The 23242-nt window shown below is 44.9% G+C and overlaps 1 protein-coding gene across 1 annotated transcript in view; it reads right to left on the minus strand.

Moving 5' to 3' along the window:
• Window positions 1–1308: 1308 nt before the first annotated feature.
• Window positions 1309–23242, minus strand: part of LOC126417084 (uncharacterized) — a 59622-nt gene continuing 37688 nt past the window's right edge. The window contains exons 3-4 of the mRNA XM_050084978.1: window positions 15434–15619; window positions 1309–1498 (exon numbers count right to left, since the gene is read on the minus strand). Of these exons, the coding sequence (XP_049940935.1) occupies window positions 1309–1498; window positions 15434–15619 (376 nt within the window). The remainder of the gene's footprint in view (window positions 1499–15433; window positions 15620–23242) is intronic.

Here is a 23242-nt window from a genome sequence, read left to right on the forward strand (position 1 = left end):
CGATGTCGCCAAACACTGATGCGACCATGATGATGCTGTAAACAGAACCTGGATTCATCCGAAAAAATGACGTTTTGCCATTCGTGCACCCAGGTTCGTCGTTGAGTACACCATCGCAGGCGCTCCTGTCTCTGATGCAGCGTCAAGGGTAACCGCAGCCATGGTCCCCAAGCTGATAGTCCATGCTGCTGCAAACGTCGTCGAACTGTTCGTGCAGATGGTTGTTGTCTTGCAAACGTTCCCATCTGTTGACTCAGGTATCGAGATGTGGCTGCACGATCCGTTACAGCCATGCGGATAATATGCCTGTCATCTCGACTGCTAGTGATACGAGGTCGTTGGGATCCAGCACGGCACTCCGTATTACGCTCCTGCACCCATCGATTCCATATTCTGCTAACAGTCATTGGATCTCGACCAACGCGAGCAGCAATGTCGCGATACGATAAACCGCAATCGCGACAGGCTACAATCCGACCTTTATCAAAGTCAGAAACGTGATGGTACGCATTTTTCCTCCTTACACGAGGCATCACAACAACGTTCCACCAGGCAACGCCGGTCAACTGCTGTTTGTGTGTGAGAAATCGGTTGGAAACTTTCCTCATTTCAGCACGTTGTAGGCGTCGCCACCGGCGCCAACCTTGTGTGAATGCTCTGAAAAGCTAATCATTTGTGTATCACAGCATCTTCTTCCTGTCGGTTAAATTTCGCGTCTGTAGCACGTCATCTTCATGGTGTAGCAATTTTAATGGCCAGTAGTGTATCAATGGCTATGCAGGGCGGCTATAGAGACCACTAAACTCAGCAATGTTTTTAATCGGAAGGGGGAAGGTGTGAAAGTAGTATGTAACTGGATTCAAGTGCTAAATGCATGTACCAACCTTCTACCATGGGGTGATGGCAACAGCGGACGACAGCAACCGATAAAGGCCAATGGCACTCGAGTTTTAAAAACTCGAAACTTCTTGCATATGCACAAGGCACACGGAAAGGGAATTTTATTTCAGTCAGTAGCGGGTCAGGATGTGGATAAGACCTCTGAACAAGCTACAGCCTCTCTCGAAGATGTCCTCCGCAGATGGGGACGAAACGTTGGGTTTCAACAGCAAACTCATGCGAGCACTGCATTGTAGCATGGAATATTTCAGCAAGTGTAACAACAGCATTGCTTCATTTTGGATGTCCTTTGGGATAGGTGTGGAATATGAGAAACGTAAACAGATTTTAGAATGTTTTTATTCGTAAAAGCATGATGTTGATTGTGAAGAACTAGAGAGGTCTTCCAGAGATACAGTTGACTCCACATTAGCAGAAGCCAAACTCACAGCTGCTGTGCACGGGGTTGTAGTAGGTACCGTAGGTGCAGGCAGCATGCACCCACGTCCAGTTCTCGCTGCACTCGTAGTAGCGTGTGCAGTCATCCGGGTCGGCGACCCTGATCAGTGGTGGCGAGCAGGGAGTTCCTGGGATGGGGGCAGAGCTGGATGTGGTGGTGCTGGTGGGAGCGGGGGTGGGAGTGGGAGGGGCTGGCGTGGTCGTGGTTGTGGTAGTGGTCGTCGTCGTGGCCGCTCCTGTGCTAGATGTTGGCGAATTGGAGTCGACACAGCTGAAATGAAATATTTATTTATTTAGCAGCTTTTGATGTACATACAGGGTATGCTGGTTAAACGCATAAGAATATAAAATGTAATAACATGAGAAGTAAATGAGATATTCGTTGACTGTGAGTTTCCCCAAGCATGGTAACTCAAATTGTTACCATACTCACACCTAATACACCTGGATATGCGCACCATTAGTGGCGCGACAGACATCTTATCGGTATTCCACTACTCCCCAGGTGTTTTGCAACACTGCAGGCTTAACATTTCCTAAGCTGCACGAATGCGATGACGCAGATCTGGTAGATAGCAAGTTGGTGTCTGATACACGCGATTCCTGATGAACCGCCACAGAAAAAAAAATCAGGTGTCTGGGCTTCTAGGGGGGCAAGCAATCTGTGGAATACATTCACAGTCCAGCAATTTGGAAACTAACAATCCAAGAACATCCTATAATGTTCGCAAAATGGTATGATGCGCCATCTCGTTGAAAGATCAGGTCACGAAGAAGTTGTGGCACAGCATACAGTTCTAACATGTGTACGCACATTGTTGCATTAACTGTAGGCTCTGCAATGAAGAATGAGCGTATAACCCTGTCCTTCAAAAATCCACAGCACGCATTCACTTTCAGAGAGTCACGTTTACACTCTAACACTACATGGGAGGGAGGGAGGGGGGGGATAAGGCACAGTTCACAACATGAGGCACACGTGCGTGTTTACCGTGCCAGCAGTATAGAAGACAGCATCGTTCGAGAAGCAGACGATATTGAGGAATGCCTAGTTTTCACCCATTCTTGCCAGAACTGTCTCCGCGAATGCCTTCCATCGCGGCATGTCCTTAGCCTTGATTTTGTGACGAAGCTGCAGCTTGTACGCCTGTGGGCGCAACCTTTAATGGACAACATGGTGTACTGTCGAACGAGGTAACGGCCACTGACTACTTGTTTGTAGGGTTGACTTATGAGGACTCCGCTGTAAAGACGTACAGATTAGTTCAATAGTAGCCTGTGGAACTGCGTGCTCGCGTGGTGACCCAACACCGAAACAAACTCCCAGTTTCCAGAAGCCGCTTGTTCCATTTGTTGATTGTTACGTATCATTGCAATGGACCTTAGCTCCGCGAGAGTAAGCACACAGAACACCTTCAGTCCACATGGCTGCTGATGTGTGTTTACGTGAACAAAGCAGTTACGTGCACAAGCACACGGTACCAACTCCCGGGAGCGGACACAGAACACATCTGGAGTTGCCTTATCTGTAGAAGCAAACCGCCAATAAGTACCTCAATTATGTCTCAAGTTATGGCATTCTATGTTGTTGTATTTTTAACCTGGACAGCATGTAATAGGTTTAGATGTAACTATATATTTGCATTGTCAGCCTTACAAAATGATATTCACATATACTATTTAATTATCACAGGTATATCATTTTTAAATACAATAACACCACAGATAATTGCACATATTCTGTGTACTGTACAATCTCCCTACACACATTTTAATTCTATTACACCACACAGAAGTTCATATCTTCTATTTACCACCCATCTACCTATATACATTTTATTTCTGTTACATCGTACACCTATTTTCATTTGTATTCACTGACTGACTTGACTTTCTGCAAGCAATAGTTTTATCGTTCGCTTAAATATCTATTTCAAACTGATGCCTGAAATATGAAGTGGGAAGCAGTTACACAGTTACATTGCCGTGCTAGCTGAGTAACTGGCGTGGCCCAGGTATATACTTACTTTAATTCTATTACTCACTCGATTCCTTCCCCTCTTTCTGTCCATCTCCTCCTACTCCTTCTCCCTGTCCACCTCCTCCACCCATCACTCTGTCCGTCCCCTCCTCCCCCTCTCTTTGTCCATCGGCTGCTCCCTCCTCTCTCTGTCCATCTTCTCCTACTTCTCCCTGCCCACCTCCTCCACTCATCACTCTGTCCGTCCCCTCCTCCCCCTCCCTTTGTCTATCGGCTGCTCCCTCCTCTCTCTGTCCATCTTCTCCTACTTCTCCCTGCCCACCTTCTCCACTCATCACTCTGTCCATCCCCTCCTCCCCCTCCCTTTGTCCATCGGCTGCTCCCTCATCTCTCTGTCCATCTTCTACTCCCCCAATCTCTGCCCATTTCCTCTTCCGCTCTCCCTCTCCATCTCCTCCTCTTCCTTTCCTATCTCCACTCTTCCTTCCCCTCTCTCTCTGTGCCGTACAACGATATAATTTTGTAGGTGCATTCAGCGGCATATGTGGTTACTGTCTGCTAAATGTGTTGCAAATAGACTTATTATCAAAGACATAAAAAATTAAAACGTCATGAAAGTTGCTGCAATTTTTTGTGCATCTCAGTGTTTATGAGGTCATATCTCGTGAACTATCTGCCGTAAAATGATATAATTTCGCATGTACATACAGTCTATACGTGAACACTGTCTGCAAAATGTGTCGTTAATATAGTAGTAAAGAAGTAAGAAATTAAAAGGTCATGCTTCATGCGACAGTTTCACTGCATGAACAGCGAAAATCTTTTCTCCTTTCATCATTTTTCGGGGGTTGTAAGCAACAAAAGTTTTGATAACGACTTGAAATTATACCAAAATTTTGTTGCAAGTCACCAAGTGCCTCGTTCTCAAATACTGAACAGTGCCGATACTAGCTATACGTGACATTGTGCAGCATGAGTGTGGGCGCATGGATTAAACACATTGAAGATTGTCTAAACATTACATAATTACGTTGAATCGTAGCACATAGCAGCCAAGAAAAGCATTTTCACAAATATGATGAAGTTCAAAAGCCAAAAAGCAAATAGCTTTTCGAAAGTCTAAAACTTTTTCTCTAATTCGCGTAACATTCTCAAAATCAACAATTACCTTGTACTACACAGTATCTAAAGTAGCTTTGTTTCTCCCTCAGGATTCAGGCTATTCCCTACCAACATTTATCCAAATCGGTTCTACGGGTTATTTAAGGATCACGCATCTCGGTGTTTATGACGTCATATGCTCTGAACTATGAGTCGTACTCTGATATGATTTTACAGGTTCATTCAGTGGTATACAGGAATACTGTCTGCAAAATGTGACCCGAATACAGTTAGTAGTTAAGACGTAATAAATTGAAACGTCATGCAGGATGCGAAAAGGAGCAATTAATATGTAGTAAGCGATAAACATTTTTCCTTTCATCAATATGTGCGGGGTGTCAGCGAGAAAATATTTCATAAGGATTGGAAATTATTTTTTAAGTTTGTTGCAAATCAGGAGGTTCTCTCTTCTGAAATGCTGGATGAATAAAATCTGGATATTCGAGCGTCGTGGCCTACGCTTCTTATTATTTCCTCTCCCCATTCCTTTGACAGGTGGGTGGTTCTTACCCCACGGCGATTATTTCCTGACAGTAAGTGATAGATGTACCAAATTTGGTTGAAATGGATCCAGTGGAACACACATATATTTCTATAGTCTCCGTGAATATTTTTTCCCTGATCCGATTTTGATGAAATAAAGCCTATATGGTGCCCCAAGCTACGGAGAAATTACTGCGAAAACTTCTTAAAAATCTGTGTCGTAGTTTTGGAGATTAGCGTGTTAAGGCAAACAAGAAAGTTTTAATAAAATTTTAAATCTCGATGTGTTTTTCTCTGTGATCTAATTTTGGTAAACTGGAGCCTGTAAGGTGCCTCAAAATAAGCTCAAGTTACCTGCGAAAACCACATGAAAACTCTTCGAGCAGTTTTGGATATTAATATGTTCAAAGGCAAACAGACAAACACAGAGGTATTACAGATTTATTATTAGTGTAGGTAGGCAGTGCTACTTTCAGGTTTAGCTGCGTTCTCCTGAGGAAATCTTATCTTTATAAGTTTCTGCTGCCACGGCCACGACTCTCCAGCCGTAACGTTGCAGCATGGAATGAGGTACCAGTCTCAGTCGCGCAGGTTCAGTTCAACTCGATTAGAGTTAGAGTCGTTGTTTTGTCAGCTCAGTGTACAACATTCACAACCTATATATCCCAAAATCACGAAAAAAGTAATCTTGATTTCTGTAGAGTCCTGCTCACTCGTCGCTTTTGAGGTGCCTAAAAAGATGCTGCGTCCTCGGTATGCTATACAACAATTGAAGCAAATCACGTAAATAGTCTTTATTCCAAATAAGCAGATTGACAATATTTAACTTTGTATTTACAACGGTGTCGCAAGTGGTGGGCGATATGCAACCAATCAAAGTCCTTTGCTGTATGCAAGGTCCATGTAAGCAACTGATATGGCTCATACGTCACTGTTATCGTAGTGCTCTCTGCTAGTACTGTGCTAATACTGTCCATCCGAGGCTGGCAGGAACGGCGCTTGTATTCACTTCGTCTGAATGCCTCTCCTATCGTGGTGACGTCCTGGTCAGCGCGCTATTGGCTGATAATGCCTCACCACCTTCACTGGCCTTGCGTTCTTCGTCTTCGTGCCGGCGCTAGTCGATACGCCGGGACAATTTCTTTCAACTAAATTCTGTTGCGTTTTGAGTCTGAGGGACATCTGCTTTAACTCACAGTGATAGGAACAGAAAGATTGGGCTATGCATCAATCACTGCTATCTGGGACAGAAAAGCCAGTGAACTGACTATGTAAATAATCCTATAAAGTTCAGTTACATTCACATCTACATACATTCTGCGAGCCACCGTATGGTGAATAATGGAGGGAACCTCTTGCCAGTACCAGTCATTTCTTTTCCTGTTCCACTCCCAAATGGAGCGGGGAAAAAACTATAGTTACGAGGGTAATCCCAAAAGTAAGTGTGTGTGAAATCTTATGGGACTTAACTGCTAAGGTCATCAGTCCCTTAGCTTACACACTACTTAACCTAAATTATCCTAAGGACAAACACACACACCCATGCCCGAGGGAGGACTCCAACCTCCGCCGGGACCAGCCGCACAGTCCATGACAGATACGCCCCAGACCGCTCGGCTAATCCCGCGCGGCCCAAAAGTAAGGTCTCCTATTTTTTATAAGTACATAGACCTGTTTATTTCTACAATGATTGACATCAGTTTACAGCTTGAACATGTAGCAATTTTTCGACATAATCACCGTTTCTGTCGATGCATTTTTGTAGACACTGTGGCAGTTTTTGTATGCCCATGTCACACCAGCTCGCCGCCATGCTGAAGAAAGATGCCGCCACTGGCGTGATTGTTGCTTGGTCTCAGGTGTAAAGTGGTATGCCCAGGTTTCGTCATCCGTGATAGTTGTGTCCAGAAACTTGTCCTGTTCGGCTGCAAGGCGGTGAAGAAATGCGCTGGAAGCATCATCTCGTTGCCGCATGTGGTCCTCAGTCAGCATGCGTAGCACGCATCTTGCGCACACCTTTCGGTAGTTCAGTGTTTCCGTTAAAATTCTGTGAGCGGTGCTTCGGGATACCTCAGGAACCAACGTGCAGAGATCATCCAGGGTGATCCGCCGATCTTCACGCATGCTTTGCTCAACCTTCAACTCTGTCTCCTCAGAAACTGACGGTCTCCCGCTCCTTTGTTCGTCGTGAATTTCGGTCCAACCAGCTGCAAACTCTCTATACCACTTACGAACATTTTTGACATCTATGCACGACTCACCATACACTTCCGTCAATTGGTGATGGATTTCAATCAGCGCAGTGCCATTTGCGTTCAAAAACCGAATAACTGCGCGCAATTCGCACTCGGCGGTAACATCCAATGGGAGCTCCATTCTCAATGGCTGCTATGCCAAGACTGAGCGCCTCAGCGCGGCGTGCGCATGTTTACACACAACACGTGAAGCACTCTTCATAACAGTATGACCAACTGCCACACATTTTTTCCCCTTTATTGAGTTTTGATTCCCCCTAAGGGGGGCGGGTTGGCAGCAGCGTATTACGCCACTCTTCAGCCTACAGAATTTGTTTTAAAAAGATGAAGATAAGAAAAAATAATAACAGTTGGCGATAAAATCGGTGACTTACAGGTAAAATGGCAGAAAATGTTGGAGCTTAAAACATAAAACAAGGGGTTGATGATGCTAATAAAATACACAGGAAGCAGAAAAATAATAGACAATTAAAAAACACAGCGACAGTCTGGGTTCTGTTCGCAAGAGATATAAAATGCACACCCAGCGACAGCATTTTTTCCGTTCGCAACACTGTGGAAAGACGCACAACATTGAACACTCACTTAAACACTGCACTAAAAAGTTGGCACAAGAATGACATACCACACCCAAGAGCAGGTGCGGGAAACTGATCAGATGACGGGAAAAAAGTGGGTAGGAGAGGAAAAGTGAAGTGGGAGGGGGAAAGGAGCCAATGGAAGAGGAGGATCCAGAAGAGGGGTGGGGAGTGCTGAGCAGACGTGCCAGGGAGTGGGGAAGGCAGAGGAGGGGAGTACAAAAGGACTCGGGGGGGGGGGGGGAGAAGGGAGAGGGTAGGCAGGGAGAAAACACAGGATGCAAGGGGGGAGGAAGAGGGAGCCCAGGAAGAGGACAGAGGAAAGGAGGGGGGTGAGGATCAGATTTGATAGGAGGGATGAATGGAGGGAGGGAGGGGGAGTTGATGGAAGCCACCTTGGCAAAGGAGATGTAGGGTGTAGAGATGGAGGGTAGGGGGGATACAACAGTGAAGACGTGGCAGGGGGCAGGGGGTGGGGATGGGAGAGGAGAGGAGCAACCATGGGGTGAGGGGGTTCAAGGCGGTCGGAGGTGTAGAGGATGCGGATATGTTCGAGGAAGAGGAGCAGATGGGGGAAAGGAATGAGATCATAGAGGATCCGCGTGGGGGACGGGAGGCGTATACGGAAGGCGAGGCGGAGTGCATGATGCTCAAGGATCTGGAGGGACTTATAGAATTTGTGGGGGGGGGCAGATATCCAGGCAGGACTAGCATAACAGAGGATGGGACGGATTAAGGATTTGTAGGTGTGGAGGATGGTAGAGGGGTGCAACCCCCATCTCCGGCCAGAGAGGAGTTTGAGGAGTCGGAGGCGGTTGTGGGCTTTGGATTGGATGGAGCGGAGATGAGGGATCCAGGTGAGGTATTGGTCAATGGTGAGGCCAAGGTAGGTGCGGGTGGGGGTGAGGCGGACAGGACGGGCACAGACAGCAAGGGAGAAATCCAGGAGCCGGAAGGAACGAGTGGTACGACCTACGATGATTGCCTGGGTCTTGGAATGATTGATTGTCAGGAGCCACTGGTTACACCATGCAGCAAAAAGGTCAAGGTGATTCTGGAGAAGGCGTTGGGACCGTTGGAGGGTAGGAGCGAGGGCGAGGAAAGCGGTGACATCAGCATATTGCAAGAAGTGTACTGGGGGGGGGGGCATATCTGCCATGTACAGGAGGTAGAGGAGAGGGGAGAGGACAGAGCCCTGGGGCACACCTGCAGAGGGGTAGAAGGTGTGGGAATTGGCATGATGGATGGTAACATAGGAGGGGCTGTGGAAAAGGAAGGAGGCCATCAGACGGATCTAGTTGATAGGAAGGGTGTAGGTTTGGAGTTTAAACAGGAGACCGGGATGCCAGAGATGGTCGTAGGCCTTTTCGAGGTCAAGGGAGACAAAAATGGCGGAGCAACGGGAGTTAAGCTGGAGGGAGAGGAGATGAGTGAGGCGGAGGAGTTGGTCATCAGCAGAGAAGGAAGGTCGAAAGCCACATTGGGTGTTGGGGAGGAGGTAGGTTTTGGTGGAGGTGGTGATGGATGCGTCCAGAAAGGATGGATTCCAAGAACTTGCTGAACACTGATGTGAGGCAGATAGGACGATAGGAAGAGGCATCAGATGGAGGCTTGTTGGGTTTGGAGAACATCAGGATACGGGAGGTTTTCCACAGGTCGGGGTAGAAGCCAGTGGCCAGGATGACATTGTAGAGGGTGGCAAGGACTGAAAGGAAGGAGGGAGGGCGGTGTTTGAGGTGGCGGTAGGTAATGCAGTCGTGGCCGGGAGCAGTGTTGCGTTTAGTGCAGAGTGTGAGGCTGATGTCCTGTGTAGTGATGGGAGTGTTAAGTTCAGATGGTGGTGTGTGGCCCAAGTAGTGGAAGCTAGGAGCAAGGGGACTGCCACACAAACAGAGCTCTGTACTTACAAAAAAAAATAGGAGACCTTACTTTTGGGATTACCCTCGTAATATGCCTCCCTGTGAGCTCTAATTTATGTTATATCTCCATGGTCCTTACACGAAATGTATAGCGTATCTATAATTTAAATTCCAACTTCAAAAAGCTGTAGAAAGAGAACAACTGCTTAGAATGCTGTCAAATCTGAATTACTGTCGCAGGAGGGTACGTCATGGAACAAAAAAATTAGCGAAAATTCGATCAATGGATGGCGCCGTAAGCGGCAGTATACGAGGGGGGACCCAACAGAAACCGGACAGACGGCGTCAGAGCTGAACGTGCAAGTGTGGTAATGTGTTTCTCTGACTGTTGACGGGTTACCTCTGCCAAGTCGTTATGAACAAAGAGTGTGTGTGAAATTTTGTTTCCTGCTTAAAAAAAACTGCAACGGAGACACACCAAATGCTTCAGGAAGCTTTCCAGGAGGACGCTATGAGCCGCACACAGGTGTTCGAGTGGTTTGGGCGCTTTAAACGTGGTGAGATGTATGTTGAAGACCAAGCTCGTTCTGGACGCCCTTCAACATCGCGAAATGAGGAGAACATTGAAAAGGTCCGCCAAAAGATCAATGAGGATCGTCGCCAAACGATCGACCAAATTTCAGCAGAGACAGGAATCAGTTGGAGCTCGTGCCAGCAGATTTTGAGTGAGGATTTGCACATGAGACATGTTGCTGCTAAATTTGTTCCGCGCCTTCTCACACAGGAGCAAACAACCATCCGCATGAATGTGTGCCAGGACTTGAAAATAGAGAGTGCACGTGATCCAAACTTCTTGAACAAAGTCATTACAGGAGATGAGAGTTGGTGTTACGGGTATGACCCAGAAAGCAAGCAAGCGTCAAGCCAGTGGAGGACTCCCAGCTCTCCCAGACCAAAAAAGCAAGTGAGGTCAAATGTGAAGACGATGATCATTGTCTTTTTTGATGTTCGTGGAACTGTGCATCGGGAATTTGTACCCCCTGGCCAGAATGTTAACCAGCACTTTTACTTGGATGTTTTAAGGCGTCTGCGAGAGGATGTGGGGAGGAAACGCCCGGAACATTGGCGATCAGGTGACTGGTTTCTCCATCACGACAACGCTCCAGCACACACCGCCTTACGAGTGACCCACTATTTGGCATCTCAGAGGTGGTCTGTCGTTCCCCAAGCTCCGTATTCGCCGGACCTAGCCCCGTGCGACTTTTTCCTATTTCCACGAATGAAAAAAACGATAAAAGGGGAGCGTTATGACGATGTGGAGGCGGTAAAAACAGCTTCGCAAAGGGCACTGGACAACATCAAACTTGAAGAGTTCGAAACATACTTCCAACAGTGGGAAAAGAGACTTGACAAGTGGATCGCATGTAATGGAGAGTATTTTGAAGGTGACTGAAGTAATTTTGTAAAAAGGTTCATCAATAAATTTTTTATGACAACAATCCGGTTTCTTTTGGGTCTCCCCTCGTACGCACACCAACGGACGGCACACAGGTGTTCCTCAGCTTGCGTCCGAGACGTCCAACATGAGTGTCTTCATGAAGGATCGCGCCATGCTGGAAAGCTCTTTTACATGAACGGTGACTGTGCGCCAGTAGCCCTGTAGGAGCTCCGCACACTAGAGAGTAGGAAAAAAGACATTAGTTCGATGTCTGCTAAGGGTCTGGAAAAAATGATTGCAAAAATCGAAAAGGCAGGTTCTTTTGAAGTAGTATGAGGCAGAGGAAGGAAAGCCACAGCATTGCAGGAAGGGTCGAGCGGCGGTGTGTAAACATACAGTACACGGGAAATTGCCCGACCGTTGGACATGCCTGTGAACACGATGCACAAAATGCTGCCAAACATCCTGCATTGCTATCCATACAAAGTCACCCGTGTTCCGAAGTTGATTCCTGCTCACTTGACAGCAAGACAGGAGTTCGCTCTGGAGTACTTGCTCACGTGGAAGTGGACAGTGGGTGGCCGTGGAACATTCCGTGAACAGTCGAAGCCCATTTTCATCTCCAAGGACATGCCAATATACAGAGCTGCAGAACATGGGCAAGGGAAAATCCGCATGCACATCATCCAGTACCAGTTCATTCTGCTAAGGTGTCTGTGCGGTGCTGGTTGACGGCATCGTTTGTCACAGAGTTGTAATTTTTTGAGGAGATGAATCCTGCGGGTCCTGTTACCTGTAGCGTCACTGGTAAACGCTATGAGAGTCTTTTGGGCACCAACGTGTTTCCAACCCTTGAACACCGTGCGTGTGCGAGTAGGATCATTTGCACAGCCAGTGAAACGGTAGCTGAAGATCCATTTCGGAAATGCTAGAATTATCAGCCGTCATTTCCCTACAAGCTGGTCGTCCACATCGCCCAGTTTTAATCCCTTTGACTCCTGGTAGTGGACCGGTCTGAAAGATGTTGTGTTTAGTGCTCCAATTACGAACGTAGCTGAACTGGCACGCGTTGCGCAAGCGTTCTGAATGCAGCCCACCGAAACACTCCGATCCCTTGTGGAACATGCTGTTTCTCGATTTCAACTTGTGGCAGAAAACGATGGACAGCATACTGAACACGTCTTGTGCAGTCTCATGACAATCAGAAACGGATGCAGTTAGGCTTTTTGTGCGCTTCTTGGCCCCAAGTCAATTACAAACAGTTGTCTTTTGCTTTTTACGCGGTTTTTGGTATCAGAACAATTAAAAACCGATGTGGTACGACCTTTCCACGGTGGATGGGCTAACCTAACAGTGCAGAAACTGTTAACTGCCGAATTTGTGGAGTGATCCACATTGAACAGAACGGATGATGTACCTCGCAGCTCAAACCATAACCGAAGTATTGCGATTTATCTGTCATTTGTAGCCGTCCCCATTCACGTTAAGACGCTTACAACGCCATCTATTGATAAAATTTTCGTTAAAAATTTTTCCTTGCATGACGTTTCCCCGTTCGCCAGTAACATGCTGTTCAGATTTGGCGTCATTCTGAGCAGTGGTTCTCTTCCCACAGCGTTTTGAAATTGGAACTGTAATTATGGGCAATCGGTATGTTCGCGGCAGCTGAATAGTTCCGCATTTGGCTTCAAATGCCTACTCTCTAACTTTTCTCGATAGTATTTCGTGAAAAGAACGTTTTTCTTGAATGGATTCCCATTTGTGCTCGTGAGGCATCCCTGTAATATTCGCATGTTGGCAGAACCTAACGGTAACAAGTCTAGCAGCCCGTCTCTGAATTTCTTCTATGTCTTCCTTCAGCCCTACGTGGTGGGGATCGCAAACACTCGAACAGTACTCAAGAACGCCGCGCTGGGTAGGCGTATTGTCACAGTTCGCGCGGCTTCCCCCGTGGGAGGTTCGAGACCTCCCTTGGTCATGGGTGTATGTGTTGTCCTTAGCGTAAGTTAGTTTAAGTTAGATTAAGTTAGGTTAGGTAGTGTTTAAGCCTAGGAATCCATGACCTCAGCAGTTTGGTCCCATAGGACCTTACCACAAATTAAAAAAAAAAAAAATTACTCAAGAACGGGTTGCACTAGTGTTCTATATGCGGTTTCTTTATGGATGAGCTACACTTTCCTAAAATTCTCCCAATCAAGTGTAGTCGACCATTCGCCTTCCTGCTACCATCCTTATATGCTCATTCCATTTCTTCATATCGCTCTGCAACGTTACGCCCAGATACATAATCGACGTGACTGTGTGCACCTGCACATCACTAATGCTTTATTCGAACGTCACTGGACTGTTTGTGCTTCTCACCTGCATTAACTTGCATTTTTCCAAATTTGGAGCAAGCTGCCATTCATGACACCAAATAGAAATTCTGTCTAAGTCATCCTGTATCCTCTACGGGAACGCAACGACGACACTTCCAAGTGCACGACTGCGTCATCAGCAAACAGCTGTAGATTGTTCATCACCCTGTTTGTCAGATCATTTATATATAGAGAGAGTAAGAATGGTCCTATCGCACTTCCCTGGGGCACTTCTAACGATACCCTTGTCTCTGATGAACACTCCCTTGTGGACAAATTAGTGCGCTCTACTACTTCAGAAGTTCTCGAACTACTTACATATCTAACTGCCTAATTCCTGTGCTCGGATCTTCGTTAACGGTCTGCAGTTCAATACTTTCCGGAAATCTGGGGATATGGAACCTGCTTGTTGCCCTACGTCCATAGATCGCAGTATATCAGGTGACAAAAGGAGTTCTAATCCTTGCTATTCCTCATGTGAAACTGGGCCCTGTGAAGAACTTTCAAGGCCTTGGAAGGACTGGGAAAACATTCTTTATCTGCTGCAAGTACTTATCACTTTTCGACAAAGTCAAAGCAACGATTTTTTTTAAATTTTTTTTATACGCTGACTTAGCGAGAGTGAATACTTCATTAGCATTCTGACGGTTGATGGGAAATTGGGAAATAACTCCTGTAGTATTTATTTTCTAAAGTGTCCATCACTTTCCTTGGAGGTGCATCAGCAGAAACTATAAGGAATTAGAGGGTAATCTGTGCTATACTGTAGAAGCTGGAGATTAACATCCCCGTCGAAAACTTACGAAAGTGAAATATAGTATAAAGTGATTGGATGGTAGTTTATTATTGATGAACCGTCAAAACAGAACATCTACAAACGACACGTTAATTGATGACGCCTTCACTGACATTCTCGGTGAGGTAACAGTAATGCTGATACGTAAATAAAAGCATCTGCTTCAAAGAAAAAGTCTGAAAAGATGAATCAACTAAACTGTCGGGGGTGACCTTATATTTTAAGGACCATTTTTGTTACAGCATCTTCGAAAACAGATTAAGTAGTTTTTTCGATTACAGTTAAAGAAAGCTTTAGTTCTTCTAGTCTAGTGTTACTGATATAAAGGTAATTTAGATGTTACATGCTGGATTACATCTAATCATTCTGTTCACCGAGAAGATATTTTTAGAATCTTTGTTCTTTCGACAACTTTAACGCAACGTAGCAGCTTTTCCTACATGTGATAATACTTATCTTCTGGATGCCCTAGCATGTTCCAGTAATCTGGGACGTATTCTGGTGGGGACTTCCCATAGATTTCTTTTTTCTCTATTCTTTATAACACCTCTTAATTTCGTATGCAACTGTTTCGGTTCCTTCTGTGCAACGAAATAAAAACTTCTGTAGTTCTACCGTTCAATTTTCATATTCATACTATACTGCGTTCCATCTGTACATTTTAGGAGTAGTATTCAATCTCCGTAATGATCTCCACTCGAACTTTCATGTTGTAAAAGCTTCCTTACAGTTCAATAATTTGCGTCGCTTTTGTTCTCTCTAGCCTGCTGCCTAGGAAATAGATATCTTCTGCTGTTACAGTGTCTCCGTAAGTTTTGTTGATCAACAAACCGATAGGTGCTTTCACTTTTACATCGTAGCTCTGTTTACCGTATACCTAGATGCTGATATAATTAGGCCGCTTATTCGACAGCATTTAACAATAATAGTGCCTGGGAGATGTTGCAGTTGCTATGGGTCAACTCAGAAAGTGAAAATGGTGCTAATCGTCGAAAGCTGGACTGACACCAGTTGAAGGCCGAGAAAATTTTATGCACAAATGCTGTTACAGAGAGCTTCGTTGCTATTCACTCTTGACCTGCGTTATAATGCAACAACAAACCAAAAATTTCATTAGTATATTTCATTAGTATCTTTTTATCTTAGCTTCGCAGTAATTGCTGTAAGCTGTTTGGCTGGTAACTTACGTATATATTGCGGGGTTATACACTCCTCCGTTGGGGCACTTGAAGAGCGATGGGGTCAGTACGTTACTAGTGTCGACTACGCAGACGTAGTACATGCTAGGGTCGGTGGCCAGTGCTCCAGTCTGACCCTCGCTGACGCAAGCAGGGACGGGGCCACTCGTGCAGACGGAGTCCGTCGTCCGGAAGCTGAAACAGAATGCGTACCAGCCTGTGGAGAATGCTGCCCAGAACCACTCGTGGAATGGCGGTAGCAAAGAGAGCTTCACTCCAAGTTTAAACGCAGCCAAAACCTCTCAGACAAACAGAAGCTAAACGATGTCAAAGTTAGCGTAAGGAGGGCTATGCGTGAAGCGTTCAGTGAATTCGAAAGTAAAATTCTGTGTACCGACTTGACAGAAAACTCTAGGAAGTTCTGGTCTTACGTTAAATCAGCAAGTGGCTCGAAACAGCATATCCAGACACTCCGGTATGATGATGGCATTGAAACAGAGGATGACACGCGTAAAGCTGAAATACTAAACACCTTTTTCCAAAGCTGTTTCACAGAGGAAGACCGCACTGCGGTTCCTTCTATAAATCCTCGCACAAACGAAAAAATGGCTGACATCGAAATAAGCGTCCAAGGAATAGAAAAGCAACTGGAATCACTCAGCAGAGGAAAGTCCACTGGAGCTGACGGGATACCAATTCGATTCTACACAGAGTACGCGAAAGAACTTGCCCCCCTTCTAACAGCTGTGTACCGCAAGTCTCTAGAGGAACGGAAGGTTCCAAATGATTGGAAAAGAGCACAGGTAGTCCCAGTCTTCAAGAAGGGTCGTCGAGCAGATGCGCAAAACTATAGACCTATATCTCTGACGTCGATCTGTTGTAGAATTTTAGAACATGTTTTTTGCTCGCGTATCATGTCGTTTTTGGAAACCCAGAATCTACTCTGTAGGAATCAACATGGATTCCGGAAACAGCGATCGTGTGAGACCCAACACGCTTCATTTGTTCATGAGACCCAGAAAATATTAGATACAGGCTCCCAGGTGGATGCTATTTTCCTTGACTTCCGTAAGGTGTTCGATAAAGTTCCGCACTGTCGTCTGATAAACAAAGTAAGAGCCTACGGAATATCAGACCAGCTGTGTGGTTGGATTGAAGAGTTTTTAGCAGTTAGTAAAATTAGGAAAAATATTATAAATTTGGTTAATGAATACAAAAATTAACGGTCGTAAGTTCACTAAGTGAACAAAATTACTGTTGCTGTATTCACTGACTTGTATTGCTGGTAAATTTATTTACGAATAGTTTGCTTTTGTATCAGGCGAAAATAGCACAAATTGTTAATTATTACGTTAGTACAATGGAGATGCCACAGTGGTCAAATACTGTTCAGTTGAATTGTAAGGCATGGAAACAATTTGGTAATGATGGAGAACAACAAAATTTCGTTATCTATGAGTGGTTTCGTAAAAAGCGAAAATCGTGACGTCACTCACTACAATGCTGATTGTCATTAGTTTTGCGTAAAAGGCATTTATGTCTGTTCATTACCAAATGCTTTCAATTAAGAAGTAAGACATAGCATTATTAGAGCAGTGTTCAGTAATCACTTTCATGTAATTCACAGTTACGCAATGTGCAAAGCAAAGTTTCAGTTGCAGAAGTACACCGTTCAGCCAGAACAGCAAGCAGTGTACGACACTCCTTGGCCATCATGGAGCCTTGCTCAAGTTCACTGGACCCATGTATGCACACTTCAATGTTCCCCAGAGCATAATGGACCTGCGGCCAGCTTGACTCTGTCCAAAGCACAGGTGTCAAGAGGCCGTTCCCCCAGAAGACAACGAATTCGCATCCTTCCATCACCATGATGAAGAAGGCATCGGGATTCATGAGACGACGCAATGCTCTGCCACTGTGCCAACGTCCAGTGTCGATAGTCACGTGCCCACTTCAGTCATATGTTGTGGTGTTGACATTGGCATAAGTAGTATGGCAAAGAGGGTAACACCCCACTCTGCAGTGTTGCCAAATTTATTCAAGATGGTGGACCCAAAATAGCGGCCATAGATGTGGCAATGTCCCAGTAACGTCATGGTGGGGAGTTAAAATTTTGGCAGGAAATTAGGCCAATTGAGCTGTCTCCACTAGCCTAACAATTGTCCCCACTCCCTTCCCCTCCCCCCTCCCCCTTCCTCATCCTCTCCTCTCCCTTCTGACCCCCATCTGGAAATATGCAGGAAAAGAATCTGTCGGGCTGCCAGTTAGGATGGATGTAAGTCTTTACTTTGTGTGCATTGTTTATTTAAATAGTTTGAGTTTGAATAGACAGAAGCTCCACACAGTGTGTTCACCATAAGGTCCAGAGTCCAAATGACCTTGTTCACAAGACTGGAGGGCTCCTGCCGTGATGTAATCCAAGATGGCGGTCTGTGGAAAAATGGCGGAAAACGAGTCACTCTGTTTCTAGCTGCTGGACTGGAAGGACAGACGTAATTGTTTACTGTGTTCAATGGATGAGATGACTGTGCAGGAGAAATAGGAGTTTAATGAGTACATTAGCTTTAATCATGCAGCCGAGGATTGTGCCCATAGCCACCTGGACGGTGCCGGAAACCAATGATATTTGGTGAAGATGAATACGCTTTATCAAATCATGGAGATGCAGCAGGATGGGGCCATGTTACACTTCCCAACTCATGCTAATAAATGCGTCTGCTGTAAATGTAGATCATTTGATAAAAGTCCAGTCGTCTTCTGAAACGCAAAAGCAAGATGTTCACTCATTCTGGTCCGTGGCCTCTTCCAACAGGGGCAGAGACTCGGGCAGGGAGCACATCGGACTTGCACCACTACCACATGGCAGGCACAGGGACAGCTATGTACTTCCTGTCGCATTGAAAATACCCGCAACCGTTCTCCTCCTTCTCATCCCTGGTGCACAGATACCCTTCGTCGATGAATACAAACTGCCTCGGGAGTTATCACATCTGGTGTTTGAGCAATGTGCGGAATACTGTCACATACATAGCTAGAAGATGTCCCAGATGTCTGCCTTGCAGATGAGCATTGCAGATGACGCAAGAATATTTATACAACTTGTGGTGTAACTACACGTTTTATTCCGAGGAATACCATCACCACCACAGTTGAACACAGACTCTAAAAAGATCGCGACACACTTGTGAAACCATCCCAGAGACACTTCGCACACTTCTGTGGGAAATGCCTATGTCTTTGAGCACAGGCTACTTCAGGAGTTACTAAATCCAACTCAATATGCCTCTTTGACCACCAAAATTCTTGTACATCAAACTTGCGTCCTCAGCATCTTTTTGTATGCATCAGAAACATGGACTACCTATGCCAAACAAGAACGTCACCTTAATGCTATCCACATCCGGTGCCTGAGATCCATCCTCGGAGTAACGTGGAAGGACCGAGTGACCAACGAAGCAGTGCTATCTAAAACTAACTGCAACAGTATTTTAGCAAGAGTATTTCAGCTATCTTGAAGCAGAGACGACTCCGCTGGCTAGGACACGTCCACGGTATGGATCCTGACAGATTACCACGTGAGGTGATGCTTGGAGAGATCTCTATAGCCAAAAGACCTGTAGGACGTCCTGTATTGAGGTTCAAGGACTCCTGTAAACGAGATATTGAGATCTTTGGAATCGACACAAACAGATGGGAGGCACGGGCTAGCATGAGACCAGAGTGGCGTGATGATATATCATCTGGAATGTCGAAGCATGATGAAGGCTTGTTAGACAGATTAAGGCAGAAAAAGCTTCGCAATGCTACCACTGCTCCTGCCTCAGCAGCCAGAACACTTGTGACAATAGCGGCAAGAGATGCCGTGCTGCCATTGGCTTGACAAGTCATATGAAAAAATGCAACCGATAAGCACACAGACATTGCAACAATCATCTACCAAGATGTCGTGGCCAATATATATATATGCCTCTAAATACACTTTCAAAAAAGATCGCTGCACAGTATTTTGCGTCAGTTTTGCGATGTATACCGACACACGCGAACATGGACTCTAAAGCGATCACTGCTCACTTATTGAACATCCCTAAGAAACTTCACACGCTTTTGTGGGAAACAGATCCCGAAACCGATATCAGCCGCAATACACACCCAAACGACTAATTTGTAAGTCAAAATAAATACCTCTGTAACTCTAAAAACAGGACGCTCACCACATTTCGAGTTTAGCTGCTTGTCTGAAGGCACTGCCGAGACACAGAAAATTTTTGAGTCCTGCAGCTACTGTGGTGTTCATCACTTTTCTGGAACAGTGACTGGGCTTAGTTAGGATTTGCTTCTGGAGTTGTCTAACTGCAGACGGGAAAATCGAAACAATTACACAAATAGAATTCGAAGCATTGCCCTACAGACGAGATAAATGGCTGGAATTTTCGGCGAATTTTCGATGTCGTGCAGCTGCTAGTCTGGAGATGCTCGAAAGCCACAGCTGCGGATTAGAGACAGTATCCCGCCTGTCCAAACCAGAGGAGGATGGCCTGCTTGGAGCTGTCTCTGAACTCTCGAACAAACAAGACGTCACGTGATTCTCAGACATCACAGAACTTTCTGTAGATACCTCGCCCCCATCTTGTTCAGACCAGTCTGTAGAGTGAAAAACTCCCTTATTAACCCACTGTTATTGATTCGTGGATTATAGCCTAACAGTTTAGAATAGTTTGACCGTGTGAAAATGATTAAGGCTGATCGGTTAATATTTACAAGGGCACTGTTTCATATCAAATCCAACAAAGCTAATTAGGATGTCAGGTAGCAATAATTGGTACATACTTGTTGTTAGTGTTCTTCATCTTTTGTTTAAACAGCATGAATGAGGCAGTTACTCCCTTTGTCTGACAAAATAATGCGGTTAACTCATCACAGATCGCCTATCAATGTCGTCGCACACCAATATTCTTCATGAAGCATCGAATGCACAGCCCTCACTGCAATCCAAATCGTGGGTGCCTGCCGCGGTTGTCTCGTAATCACGATACACAAAGGAACACTTAAATACATCTATAAATCACTCGATTAATGCCATTTCTGTATTTGCTGGACGTCAGGTCCATGGCGCTGGGTGACACACACAGCCGTTAAACAATAATAAGTGTGGTAGGCTGTCCTGCCCAAATTCGCCCTGCTCATTTAGCAGCCAACAACTTACTTGCCCAGAGTCTCAACACTGAGTACTATCTGGCGCACTCGACGCTCGACTATCGACAGTACCTATTGCGAGCAAAGATGTACTGTTAGGTAAAGATATACTGCGTGAGGCAAAGATAAACTGTTTTCAATATGTAAGGGGTTGTTGACCCCTTACATCCCCCCCCCCTCCAAAGGACTTCTTTGAAACCGGAGATGGAAAAGAATACAGACAGAGTTCACAGTGATAGAAAGAAAAAAATATATAAATACAAATACAATGAAATTTGCAAACTGATAGGTATATCCTCTGACTGGTCACAAACTGCCGCTACAAAACAGATTGCATCTAGATTACAAACTATCCTAATGACACAACACAAAATCATAATTTGTTGAAAAAATACCATCACATATAGATTATAACAAAACTCCAATCTACTGCAACTGATGAACTATACAGCTCTGCATATCTATTGAATCATATTGTAACAAACTATTTTCATTTCGTTCACCTCAGTTCGGTTTGCCATCCAGAACAAAACCAAAATCCTACTACATTAGCACCACACATCACAGGAAATAACTATCTCTAATTAGACTAATACCTACTTAATCCAATACATCATTGAACAAAAACATAGTACATAACAAAAAATATTGAATAGAAATGCGGAGAAATGACAATAATTTAGCCTCTATGCTATATGCATATATCCATCTACAGTCAGTGTGGTCATTACAAGACCAGTCTCTAAAGAAATGTCTTTCTCATTGGTTACAAATTGTGGTTCCTGCTTTCGAGCATCTTTTGTTGACACAGTTCACAGAGTGGTCCATATCTAGTTCATATTAATTCACACTACAATATTCTAAATACTACGAGGGTTGTTTTTTAAGTAAAGGCCGTTTTTATTTTTTTTAAAAAAGATACAAATACTTTTGTAAAAAAACTTTTATTTTCAGATTCTACTCACTTTTACCTATTTTTCTACATAGTTGCCTTGTTTATTTAAGCACTTGTCATACCGTACATTTAAGTTTTTAATTCCCTCTTCAAAGAATTCGGCCGCCTGCTCCAACAGCCAAGAGTTCAAGGCCGCTTTCACTTCATCGTCGTCATTGAAGCGCTGCCCGCCAAGATGGTGTTTCAGGTACCGGAAAAGGTGAAAATCGCTAGGAGCAAGGTCGGGGCTGTATGGTGCATGGTCCAAAACTTCCCAGCCAAAAGAATCAATCAAATCCCGAGACTTTTGAGAGGTGTGAGGCCTAGCGTTATCGTGCAGGAGCAAAACTCCTTTTGTCAGCATGCCGCGCTTTTTGTTTTGAATTGCTCTGCGGAGCTTCTTTAGAGTTGCACAGTAGGCATCTGAGTTGATTATCATTCCTTGTGGCATAAAGTTCACTAGCAAACACCGCGCCGGTCCCAGAACACAGTTGCCATAATCTTGCGCTTTGACAGCGTCTGTTTGGCTTTGACCTTGACGGGTGAGGTTGTGTGTCGCCATTCCATCGATTGTCGCTTGCTTTCGGGAGTGATATGGGATACCCATGTTTCATCTCCAGTGACAATTTGACTCAACATGTCATCCCCTTCTTCCTCGTAACGAATCAAAAAGTCCAATGAAGTGGCAAATCTCTTCCCTTTGTGGTCCTCTGTGAGGAAACACAGTTTCTTAAAGTTTAGGTTTTCAGACACAATTTTGTACAAAACCGATCTAGAAATTTGTGTAAATTCCAAAGAAAGAGTGGAAATTGTGAATCTTCTGTCCTCTCGAATCTTTGTTTTGACTGCAGCCACCAAATCATCAGTGATCACAGAGGGCCGGCCTGAGCGTTCTTCGTCATAGACGTTTTGACGGCCATTTTTAAACTCTCTAACCCATTGACGCACTTTACCTTCACTCATTGCATTCAAGCCATAAACTTCTGTTAACTGACGGTGAATTTCTGCAGCTGATAGGCTTCTCGCGGTCAAAAAACGTATTACTGACCGTATCTCACACGCGGCGGGCGATTCAATAATCGTAAACATTGTAAAGTAGGACAGCGATGCGTACACGTCAGCTACAGAGCTGCAACTTGCACCAGTGTGAACGGGAAGGACACCGGCAAGTGGCGCGGTGGCTTGTTACGGCGTCCGCGCGAACTACGGGACTATACGCGCGAACGGCCCTTACTTAAAAAACAACCCTCGTAATACTTCTCACATTATAAAGGACTTATATGCAATTCATCCCTTAAATATGGTTAATTCTTTTCTCATAATGAAAAACCGTAATCCTGAATAGCTACAAATATAGTAACTAAAGGACAACAACCGACACTTGAACGCCAGTTCTCATGATCTTTATTCTCCAAATACACATAATAACCGAAAACCACCTACACACATTTATGTTGATGCCTGACTAGGCCCTAATTCATCATCCTCATTACTTCTCTCCTCTGGGTTGCCCCAATCATCAGGTGGGTATCTCCTCATACTTTCAACTCGTTCCCTGCCATTCACTCGGTTGGTTTGAGTGCATTCCAGCTCCACAGTATTGGGGTGTTCGATCTTGATAATTCTATATGGTCCCTTATATACATGGTTAAATTTATGTATTTCAGAATCTATCTTCTGTGACTTAGCGC

The sequence above is a fragment of the Schistocerca serialis genome, chromosome 8 (genome assembly GCF_023864345.2).
Source record: "Schistocerca serialis cubense isolate TAMUIC-IGC-003099 chromosome 8, iqSchSeri2.2, whole genome shotgun sequence".
Taxonomy (NCBI): Eukaryota; Metazoa; Arthropoda; class Insecta; order Orthoptera; family Acrididae; genus Schistocerca; species Schistocerca serialis.